Here is a 12,805-nt window from a genome sequence, read left to right on the forward strand (position 1 = left end):
AAACCTTTCGTAAACATACTAAATAGGAGAAGAAGGACGCCGGACGCCTTAAACAAAATGAAGTGATACTGGGCAGAGCAAGGAACGAGATGGAGTAAACACAAGGGAATAATTATTGTTTTCACTTGTTCCAGTTCGGACGATTCGTAGAATACAGAGGTTCAACTCCCTTCAAATCTTGTTCTCTAGGCTCCAATCCGAATATTGGATAAAAATTTCAGAATTCGATACACTTTTGAACTGAAGGTGTTCCAATCCTGACCAAGAATTGAATGAAATAAGTTAATGGGATTACAGAAAGTAAATCGGAGAATCTGTGGAAATGATTTTTCACATGCATGAGAACTATTTTGTAGGCGAACATTATTATATCAATGGTATATTATTGGCAAATCATGGGTTTCATAGGCTATATCATTAGTATTCATATTATTCTCTGTTCTATGATTATTGTCATATTTGTTATTCTTTATTGATTGATACAATAAGTACATCATTAAAATGATGGGAAGAGAAAAAATAAGGTAACCTTGTGCTACTCCTCTCCCAAATTTAGATAAGGTTACACATAGTCCGAAATAGGTTATGTCTTGTAGTTGACATAACTTCAAACCAATCTCCAGTCATATTTGTTATTCTTTATTGATTGATACAATAAGTAGAATGATAGGAAGAGGAAAAATAATGTAACCTTGTGCTACTCCTCTCCCAAATAAGGTTACACATAGTCCGAAATAGGTTATGTCTTGTAGTTGTCCTAACTTCAAACCAATCTCAAATGAAACCTAGAATAAAATGTATCAGGTACATTGCTTCAATCTATTAAAATTCCAATCGAAACGAAAATTGTTTCGACTTGTAATCATCTGAAATGAAAATTCACTAGTGAACACTCCAAAATGATCCAGTCTCTCTCGACCTGTATTCAAAATTTGACCAATCACAACTTGTCAACAAGGCACTTGAGCCATGCTGTAGGGCTCAACAGAAAACAGAATTGTGTGTGAAAGGGACAGAATGCTTATAGAAAGGGATGGAAGGAGGTGAAAGAGAATAGTCTCAAGTGACAGTGACGATGCTTGGAGTGGTAGATTCATTAAGAGCTATCACCTCATTAAGGAATCTCTTGATCTTCTTCAAGTGGCTTCGTTTCCACTCAGCGCCTGTTTCGTGTTGTATTCCAGTGTATCTTCTATACTCCAAGTCAATCCCTGTATATCTATATACTCTAGACATGTCTAAAGGCACGTGGTTCCAACCTATCTTATCCCTGTTGACAGTATATCTATATACTTCTAAGATATAACACCAAATTAAAGCCTCAACTAGAGATACACTGCAGAGGCTCGAATTCAGGGATTTTCTAAAATCATTGATTTTAACCAGATGAGTTCATTGAACCTGTCCTTTCTCACGATTAGAACACACACGATTGAGTTGATCACTGTAAACATTGGGCAGTAAATTTGATCGTGAGATGTTTGACTAATATATTATTCAATCAGGGGATGTTTGTGAATGTACTCTGATTATATGGAGTGGTTTATTCCAGGAAACGCAACATAAACAAACATGACCTAGTCTTGTTGGATTATTAGAAGTTGGTTGAAGCATGAAGAGCTCAATCGAGAATTTTCAAGTTTGGGTTGAATTCAAGGATAGTATATAGCTATATAGCTATAGATATATATTTGTTAACTTTTAAAAATTTGCGGATGGATAAACATGCTAAATTGAATGAAAAAGACTAAGAAATTGTCAAAAACCACAGATGGTGTGGTCCATATCTGTGGTTTTTGACAATTTCTTAGTCTTTTTCATTCAATATGAATAATTACCACAATATCAACTTCTCAACTACACAAAAAGAAAACATGCTAAATTATTAACCGGGTACATCCGATAAGCAGTTTCACTCACTTGCTTACTTGCTCAGAAGATGTCATTTGAGATAATGACGAAACGTCAGCAAGCAAGTGAAACTGCTTATCGGATGTACCCGGTTAATAATATTTAGCATATAATAGTATATTTTCTATATACTATTTTGGGGTTGAATTAGAATTGAGCCAAGGTCTCTCTTAATTCAGGATCAGCACAATGATAAATATATGGGCAAGGTAATCAGAATACATTGTGATGGTTTTTTCATAGTTCTAGTTTTATGAAAATCCCATGACAATACCACAGAATACAGCAGAATGCTGTATTCTGTGACAATACTATCTAAGAATAGTATTTTCAATATATTTTAATTACTGTACCTTGGAAGAACCTGTAAAAGTATTTTGTTCAAGTGGAAAACAGAGTCTTAATCCAAGTCTCAAGTCTATTGTAAGAGTCTTTAATCATCCTTGTTTACAACCAACCAGAAAGAGTTCTTGTTTTTTCCTGAACGACACCTCAATCTATGGTAAATTATTGTCTTTGAAAGAGAATCACTACAAGTTTCCTTTGAAATTTAAATTAATAGTGATTAAATATTCCAATTCAAATGGGGAGATTCTAGAATGATTTATTAAAAAATACTCTGCCTCTAGAGCTCAACCAGAAAAATTGACAAGTTTCGTAAAATTATTACAGATATTCATAAGATTGCCAAAACTTTGATCCGATTTTGAATGTGAAATCAAGGGGAATAATTTGATAGTCATTAAAACATTTTGAACTTATAATTTTTGATGATGTTATCATAAATTGGCTTTTGGAAACTTCCGAATTAATCCACGACAAAAAATGTATATTAGAATGATCTCATCAATATTAATGTCGAGTTGGAAATTATTGAATTGATTCGTTCTATATTTGTAGTATGAGATACTGGTATTGATTATTCTACTCCAATCACGTTGTTTTTAATTACAAATCTGATTGAAATGTGAGAGTTTAATTTGAAAAATGTTAATCACAAAATGTTGAAAGTTCATCAATATCAATCTTCAGCTTCAAATTGATGAATTGATTTGCATTATTTTGATATTAGCAATTAGAAATACAATGGAATAAGATTTGAAACACAATTTGCTTTGTCGCAGCATTTACTCACAAATATATGCCATAGTTAATGAGGTAACCCCTTGGAAACCAGAAATTTCGCACAACTGGATCAGAGAAGAAAACTGCAACTCGTTAAAAATCCTACTTTCCTCTCTTCTCCTTCAACAAACTTTTGATTAAAGAATGAAAACGCTGTTATACGAAGTGTTTTGCTCTACCCATTATGTCTCTCGTTTATTTAATTGAGTGAACTTGTTAATAACGATACTTGACTCTTGATAGTCGCTTGTTTCACTTCTTTGAATTGTTTTAAAAGTTGACCATCTTCGTGCACTTGATTTGAAACTCCAGTTGAATGAGTCCGTTCAATTCTCAGGTCAAAGTTTGAAATGAAACTGTACCATGTAACTCTAATTAATATGGTAATTTTTATCTTGTAACTCTTTATTGAGGTCTAGTAATTTGAAAATTGAGAAGAATAATGGATGCACATGAATGTTAAACAGTTATTGTTTTAAAATACCTTGAAAATTATCAACATAAATTGATAAAGTTTTGTTTTGTGCAAGTGAAAAATGCGTAGTTTCTTACGCTGTTCCAATTAATAGATTTTTAAATATTTGAAAATGATAATCCTTCATTTTTCAATTCGAATGATTATACTGCAAAAAATACAGATTATTTACAGTAAATTTTTACAAGTTTCAAGCAAAGCTAGAAGACAAATATCAAACCTGGTTGATATACTGCAAAAAATACAGATTATTTACAGTAAATTTTTACAAGTTTCAAGCAAAGTTTTTGCAAATCTAGAAGACAAATATCAAACCTGGTTGATATACTGCAAAAAATACAGATTATTTACAGTAAATTTTTACAAGTTTCAAGCAAAGTTTTTGCAAAGCTATAAGACAAATATCAAACCTGGTTGATATACTACAAAAAATACCAATTATTTACAGTAAATTTTTACAAGTTTCAAGCAAAGTTTTTGCAAAGCTAGAAGACAAATATCAAACCTGCTTAAACAGGAATGTGGTATCATCAATTTTCAAGTAGTTCGATTGGTACATTCAGATATATATCATATGTATATACTTGGAATATTCTAACCAAGAATAGTGTATAGTGTATAACTATATACCATCCTTGTATTCTAACTAGCATGGTGCAGCTCAGTAAATTCTAAATTCGCCTTATTCTTTTATCAATAAAGTATCAGATAAACAATGTATCTACCCGTATAATGGAGATGGCGATCAATGATAATGTATATGTAAAGGTGCGTACAGATTTACGCGCCGCGAATATGAGCAATTCACTTCTAATCAGCTGATGCCAAGCTTTTTATATCTGTATCTTACCGTTTCTGTAAAAATACAGATATAATCAGCTGATTAAAAGTGAATTGCTCATGTTCGCGGCGCGTATATTTGTACGCACCTCAACAATATCACTACACTATTAACCAGATCTTCGAATAGACTGAGATGCACGTGAAAACTATCTTGTTTTTCCACTATCACTAATACTTCATTACTAATATTACTTTGCAACTATGACGAACGACAAACCAAATAACAAACCGTTTGTCTTGCCTGTGCTACTACTATAAAAACTATTCTGAAATCGCATCTCAAACTGAATTATTTCAAGTTATGAGGCCCAACCTGTGGTAGTAAAACTCTCAAGAACCACTATAGAAACCAGTTTTAAAGACCTGCTGAGTGATTTCTTCGGAGGGTAATTGGAAATTGGAAGCGAAATTGAAATTACAGTCAATTTATCAATTTCGATAATGAGCGTCGGCCATAAAAAAGCGATTATACTAAGTGGCGATTTTAATCTCGCAAACCTTCGGGTTGTTGATAAATGAACGGCTGTTGATGTATGAATGGGAACGAATAGAGTTTGTGGTTATTTTTGAAACGGGACGTAGGAAGTGTTAAGAGGCTGGTAACGGTCTTACTGTCATTTTGAAGCACAGTACAGATCGACCCTATAATTTCAGAGGAGTTCAGACGCTAATTTATGGACAGGAAAGAGATGGTTAGATGCGTGGACGTGTCGAAATATACATAATTTTATACGAATTAATAATTGCAAGATCCCACGGAATCCCACCACATTCATTCATCCAGATTTCCTCTCTTGTTCTCCACTTCAGATTATTTATAAGAATGAATTTTACTCTCAAGTTCAAAAAGGATATTATTCTCAATATTATTTGAAATTTCAGAAAGAACTATTTTCCAGCCTATTTAAAAGCATGAACAAGAATGCCATCTAGAAGAATATAATTATTCTCAATATTATTGAGAAGAAGGAATTATTCTCGATATTTTATTAGAAGGAATCATTCTGGAGACTTTTTAAAAATTATAATTATTCTTGAGATTATTTAGAAGAAGGAACTATTCTCAATATTGATTGGAATAAGGGATCATTATGTTAACTAATATTTAGAATAAAGAAATGTTTTCTATATTATTCGAAAGAGGAAATCCTTTTTGAGATTATTAAAAACCAGGAATTTTCCTTGAGATTATTGAGAGAAACGTATTATTCTCGATATTAATTATTGGAAGAAGGAAACCATTCGTGTTCTTGAGACTATTTAGAAGAGTATTTAGAAATTTTCCAGATTATCAATAATTGAGAAGATTTATTTATAAGATTTTACAGAAGGGAGAATAATTCTCAACATTATTTAGAAGAAGGAATATTTCTCCAAATTATTTAGAAGAAGGAAGTCTTGAGGAAGCGCGAACATCTGTTACAATCGGCAGAGCGGCTCCGAAATTAAAAGTAAACTGCGTACTTCCATCTTGTCTCGGGCTCTCATTTATAAAATAAATATCAGGCAGCGCTCTGGAGGTTTCTTTTTTCGTTTCCTTAATCGAGATGGGATCTATTTCGGAAGGCCACTTATCTTATTTACATTCAGCCGATCAATACTGTCGACGTTGAGTTCTTGCCTCTGGTTTGATTTATTCTGTAAGTTTGTTTTCGACTTGTTGGACAATCGATTTGCTACTTGGCTTTATTTGAAATGTTTGTTTTACTGACAAATTGAAGTGATTGGTTTGTTGAATATCGAAAGTAAGATATTCTGTAATTCTCACCTACGACTTGTTTCTCATTTGGAATGTCTCTTTTCACTGACAAAGTATCATCATAGAATAAGTAAACATTTCTCTAGTCTATGGTATCATTATTAACATTAGTATCTTGAAGGGAATAATAATTACTCTGTAATGAATCAATGTACCAATGACCTTGATGAGGCAATAACTTGATTCAATTCATCTACTTTCGCTATTTTCCACAATTTCACCACAAAACAATGCAAATCAACTCCTCCATAGAAATTATGAATTTAAAAATCTTCAGTAACAGGCTACTTTGAATAACAAGGTATTAAAATAATTATTATATTTTCAAATAAACAATAACACTCCCCGCAGAAGTTAGATAAGCCTAGAAGTTAGACTGAGCTTAGAAGTTATACGTGCAGAGGCTTTACCTCCATTACCAACATCCATAAATGAATGTGTCGTAGTTGATTGTAGATCAATATATAATAATCAAAATGTTGCAATTTAACTGAAAATGAAATCGTAAGTCTATTACTTCTATACTGTAGCAGTGCAGCCTACGCTTCAGAAATATAGACATTAAAATGATTTATATATTTCCAAATAATGTCTAGATGTGCGAAAGATGCACATCTTTTCTATTCAATTTGTTCATCCTTAATCACCTTATTCAACTGTTTCTCTTTATTCAATAGAGAAACATGTTTCTCTTAATTCACTCTTGATAGATTTACCAAATGCAATTGATGAGCCTGGAGACATTTCTATTCATTTAATATTCAATTACAAGAACACATTCATTCATTTCATTTATTGTATAAAACACTATATACATAATACTATTATGACATTGGAGAAAAAACTAGGCTGAGCCTGTACTATTTCTCTCCAAAAATGTTGATAAAATGTTAATGTTGTCCAAAAGTTGAAGTTATGTAATCACACACTGCTTCGTCACTTGATTTTCGGTCCAGGAATAATGATTTGAAAATTTTGAATTTTGAAGGTTGATGTTATACTCTAAATGAATCACAGAATGTATCACAATGAATAAAAAACTCATGAAATATTGCACTTATTTGAAAAATTTGAATACAAAATCAAAAGCCTATTAAAATCGATCATTCAAGGAATCTACTGAATCTAACGAATCACATAGAACCATAGACTGGTGATCTTACATAGAGCACAAAAAAATCAGTAGGCTTACTCAATTGAGCAATTTGTAAGTTCAGTCTGGAATTCCATTAGAGTCAATAAAGCTTTCTTCAAGCTGTGTTCATAGCGTGCGTTTGTGGCAAGTAGGTCTGCGCACTGTGCACAGCAATTATTTTTTATTCGGTTGTTATTTCCTCGTTGAGCCCCAGATCAGCTCCCCATCACTTTTTCACTAATTATTCAGTTACGAGATTGTTTAGTTTAGCTATTGCATCGACGCGTGTCAAATCGGCTTCTTGAGTCCCAACTTCAAACGCGATGTGTTGTATAGGTTTTGAAGGGGTGGAATATTGTGTACCAAGTTGGGCGAACAGATCCTCTTCAAACTTTAGTTTTACAACATGATCCAAGGATGAATGAGTCCCCAAAGGCTAATGGATGAGTTTCTGCCAGAAGTGCACCTCATACTGGCAGCACTCCTCATAAATAGCATCAATGATTCCCATTCAACCTTCACTGACAGTTTGAAGTGAATCTCACTATGGTAGTTGTTGGAAAGCCTTATTCCGATTACTATACAACATACATTTATACATAGATATACATACAGGGCTCAAGTTTGTGTATTCCTAATTATCAATATAGTGCTGGAAAGTTGTCTAGTGATTCAATACAAACCGTCGTCGAAGGCTTCACTGCTTGTATTCAGCATTGGATGAATGGAAAGCATTGATTCCATTCATAAGGGTTACTGACAGATTAAAGTGAATATCACTGTTGGGAAAGTTGGTTGACTTTTCCTTTAGCATCATCCACTGAAACTGAACAAACATTCCGCAAATTATTTCAAATTGGGAAACTCGAGGGAAAGCTGTGAGCTGTGAATGCTGTTTGTGCACGGGTTCCAAATGTGGGATTATTTCGAGAAATACGATGTTTGGTGTAGTGTACAGTTGGTGTCCTGAGTTAGGCGTTGATGGATCAAGAAATTCACTATATACCTGATATATATCACTACAGAGGTAGAAGGAAAATTGAGCTATAGGGAAAACAGGTATAAACAAAATGTTGACATTGTAGTCTTCAAGACGATCAACATAGATTCTTCAACAGCTTCTGTCAAAAAGCGTTTCCCCGTAAAAATTGTGATAATAATTATTGATGATTGAATCACCAATTTTGGCAATATTAATTGTTTAAAAATTATTATTGTTCAAAGATTATTAAAACTCGACAATTTTTATATCATTCTTCTGTGCATTTATATTTTGTTTATCAAGTACTTGATTATTGATAGAATTCAACATCCATAGATTATCATAGAGGTAGAAGGAAAATTGAAGTACAAAACAAAATGTTGACATCGTAGACTTCAAGACGATTAACATGGATTCTTCAACAGCTTCTGTCAAAAAGCATTTCCCCGTAAAAATTAAGATAATAATTGAAGATTGAATCACCAATTTTGGCAATATTAATTGTGTAAAAATTATTATTGTTCAAAGATTATTAAAACTCGACAATTTTTTATTCATTCTTCTGTGCATTTATATTTTGTTTATCAAGTAATTGATTATTGATAGAATTCAACATCCATAGATTATCATCCATCAACAGAATTGTATCATTTGTACTGCTGATATCTATATATATATATATATATATATATATATATATATATATAAATGAATGTCTGTTTGTGTGTTAGTAAGTTTGTTTGTTCCCTATAGACTCGAAAACTACTTGACAGAACGGCATGAAACTTTGAGAATATGTTGTGTGAATATTGGGAATGGTTTCTGACCAGAAATTTCAATAGGGGGCTAATAATAATTATATATTAATCCATTTTACAGACCTATGTTTTCGAAATTGTCGGCCGAGCGGCTAACGTAGAACGGGAAGATCATAATGATTCAAGATCATGTTGTGATAATAAGATTTAGCATCTGAACTTACCAGCTATAATAAACACGTCACTTTGTGATAAAATTGTTTACTGGTATTAAAACGGTAGTTTTAAGCACATAGGAAATCCGTATTAAGATGTAAATACAAATATTGATTGTCAGATAAATTTCACGATTCACCAAATAAAGTCAAGTGTGACATGAGATACATTGACTTTTTGGCGGTACGAAGTTCGCCGGGTAAGCTAGTTAGATATAAAAATGTATTTCTTATTTTTAGAACTCGTGGCTGGAGCTCAAGGCTTATTTTTCCAGTCACGCCAAAAATTATTGTAATTTAATTATTATTTAATTTGTAAGAATATTTCTTGTATTTGGCAATAAATTCATTATTATTAAATTTTCTGAAAACAATAAAGTTGAATGAAATATATCTTGTGGAAAAATAAGATAATCATCCTATCATCTTTACATAGACACAATAATTCATCGTGAGTAATTTTCTGTTAAACATTCAAATAATGGAAGATTCATACTTAACATAACACTTGAGTCAACTGAGAATTCTCCTGGTAAATATTAAGATAATGGGAAAATTCATCCCTTACAAAACACCAATGTCGAAAGAATATTTCACCATGAAAAAAGTAGGATCCACTCTTAACAAAACACCAATCTCGAAGAACCGTATTTCCCGTGGAATATTAAGAATAATTCCCTACAGAAGTGTATTGTCGCAAAACTGTTCCACAGTGAAAGTGCAGGAAAGGATCATGTGATGGGGTGGCAACTGAGAAATGGGATTTCAGCTCAATCACACCTAGCAGGGCCTTTTCCTCACCCTTAGCCCTTTCTCCCTTACTAAGACACCCTCTCCAGCAATCTTCATAGCTTCTGACTTTTACTCCTTGAAAGCCTGATGGCAGTTGTCAGGATCATCCTTTCAACTCATTTGATTCTCCTTTTTTCTCTCCCTCTATTTCCTCTCCCTCTTACTCTCTCACTCTTCCTCTCCCTTTTCTCACCTCTTCCTTCTCCGTTTCTTCTTTGCCCTAGGGCGGTATTCTCTTTTACAGAGTGTCGTAAATTCCGTGCCCCATCCCTTGTGAAAGCACACAGAAGGGGACTGGTGCCCTTTCACTGTTTACAACAGCCATTCAGTCTCAATTCGCCGGCACATACTTTTATAACAGTAGACGCGACACTCTGTTTTCACTGAAGGAAGTGCACAAAATAATCTTCACTTTCCTAGTGTGACTGCTATGGAAAATGGTAGAAGGACTACTTTGTGGTTTTATTGCTACAAATATAATCTAGTCAACTCTCGACACACTTTTGTTGTGGAATGAATAGATACATATTGTTTTTGTTTTATTGAGAATAAATGGAAATAAAAATACCGGTACAATATAGATGTAGGGCCTGCGCCAAGTGCGTACAAATGTCGACGAGAGTGCGAGAGTGTGGATGGCTCCTTGTTTATCAACTTACCCCGTCCGTATAGTTAGATGCTTGGCAAGCGACTTGGTGTGAGTGTGGCGCTGGAGACGCGAAAGTCGTGGACTGCGACATTTGAGTACTGATTTTCAGTCCTCTACGGTCGCAGTCCTCTACGGTCGCAGTCCTCAACTGTCGGGGCTGTACAAAAATTAAAGTCCTCAACTGTCGCCTGGCGCAGGCGGCATTTGAGGACTCTATCAGGAGTCCTCTATGGTCGCAGTCCTCAACTGTCAGAGTCCTTCATTGTCGCTTCTGTGCTTTTAGAAGGGTCCTCTACTGTCGGTGTCCTCGTTTGACTCAAGCCGTAGCGCTGGCATTAAAGCATTTACAGAAGTCAAGAAAGTCAGCTGGCGCTATGATGGATGACTTCGCTACAGCTGATCGTCAAAATCAAAGCAGACCAGATCAGCAGACAGCAGTAGAGCTTGATGTTTTGTTTTGATTACAACATTGAAACTCGGATTGTATTTGATAATAACACTGTAGGCATATTAAAATGTGTAATTTGTTAGGTAATAATTTTGTTTTTAAAATAAACTTTTCCAGTATTTTGGTTTTAGTGAACATTTTGCTGCTATTTCTTTGTAAAAAACTGTACAGTGAATTGAATGTAAACATAACCTAGTTAAAAATATTGAAATTTTGTAAAAGAAGTAAGAACTTTATTGACCGAGCGAAGTGAGGTCTAAGATTAAAGTCGACGGTTTTGCATTTTGTCTTTATTTATGTCCCTCTTTTACTTACGGCGAAACGCGGCAATAGATTTTCATGAAATTTGACAGGTACCGTATATGTCCCTTTTTTAATTTCGCGTCGACGTAAATACAAGGTTTTTGGAAATTTTGCATTTCAAGGATAATATAAAAGGAAAAGGAACCTCCTTTATACGCCAATATTAGAGTAAAAATAAGACTATAGAATTATTCATCATAAATCAATGTCGAGTGGATTATAAATTGCATGCAATTCAATATCTCAATGTAACTTATTGAAAACACAGCTGTTGTGTGGACTATTAATTGCATGCAGTGAGGCTTACCTTGAATTAGCATAGACTTTTCTCTGCTTTCAACTCGGTAAGCTTTTGATGATAGCAGCATAGCTGTTTACATCAAATTATTAGCATTGTTGATACAACAACCCAAACAGCCGTTAGTCATTTATACACCGATATCTTGCCGCCACGACAGGACAGGACAGAATTTAATCTGATTGACAGTATTAAAGGAGACTGTGGTTTATAACTGCGCGAGGTCTACTGTTCACAGAACTACTAGTTTAATATACTGCAATATTCTTAGTTATCCACCACAATAAGGTAGTTTGAAACTTACCAAACTAGGTCCTTTCATCTCTTAGCATCATCATTTTTATTACATGTACCCTCACCTAAGCCCAGGTTCATGTAAGGTAAACGTTACCGTATCAGACAAAATTATCCTCCAATATTTCAGTAAAGATTGGAACATTTTTGATTTGCTTTTTCTGAATCTTCTTTCTTTTGTGTGTTTGCAGGACCCCCTGGCCCCCCCGGTAAGAGGGGAAAACGAGGGAAGAAAGGAGATCCAGGAGAAACGGGTCCTGTGGTAAGTGAGGGGTGTGGACATACCCCTTCTTATTTGCATGTTATTGGATGAAAGTCGCAAAAACTCCAATTCTTACCACATTTTCTCAAACACTGACAGTAGCTTAGCATGTAAATTATGCTAGTTTCTCTTTCTACCCAACAATCTTGGGCTTACAAGACAGTCATAACAGATTTTTAATACACATTTTCTCAATAAAGTTGCCTAAATAATTCACTTATTGACAAAGTTTCTTGCATCACCCGATGTAATTCTAAAAAAGCTCTCCCATGTTTTGATGTGTTATTATTATCAAAATAAATTTAACTTTTACATTAATTTCAATACTCATTGGTTTGTTAATCAAGTTTCTTGTTAATGAAGTTTTTGTTAATCAAGTATATTTTTCGATATAAATTCAAAAATCGCTTTTCATTCTTTGTAAACATATGACATTGGGCTATCTAAGAAGAAACACACAATTATTTCATCTTAATTGCTTTTGAAGAATCAACCAGAGACAATACCACTCATGATTCGTTGACTGCAGTAATAGAATATTTTACTTCATGAATAT

The 12,805-nt window shown here is 33.8% G+C and overlaps 1 protein-coding gene across 9 annotated transcripts in view; it reads left to right on the top strand.

Annotated features, from left to right (window-relative positions):
• Positions 1–12,805, top strand: part of LOC111057005 (collagen alpha chain CG42342) — a 425,109-nt gene that overhangs the window by 355,441 nt on the left and 56,863 nt on the right. For all 9 annotated transcript variants that reach the window (XR_005570340.1, XM_039419455.1, XM_039419462.1 and 6 more), the window contains exon 2: positions 12,179–12,249. Coding sequence is in view for 8 of the 9 variants with exons in the window: in XM_039419455.1 (XP_039275389.1) it covers positions 12,179–12,249 (71 nt within the window). In the remaining variant the exon portion in view is untranslated. The remainder of the gene's footprint in view (positions 1–12,178; positions 12,250–12,805) is intronic.

Source organism: Nilaparvata lugens, chromosome 1 (genome assembly GCF_014356525.2).
Source record: "Nilaparvata lugens isolate BPH chromosome 1, ASM1435652v1, whole genome shotgun sequence".
Taxonomy (NCBI): Eukaryota; Metazoa; Arthropoda; class Insecta; order Hemiptera; family Delphacidae; genus Nilaparvata; species Nilaparvata lugens.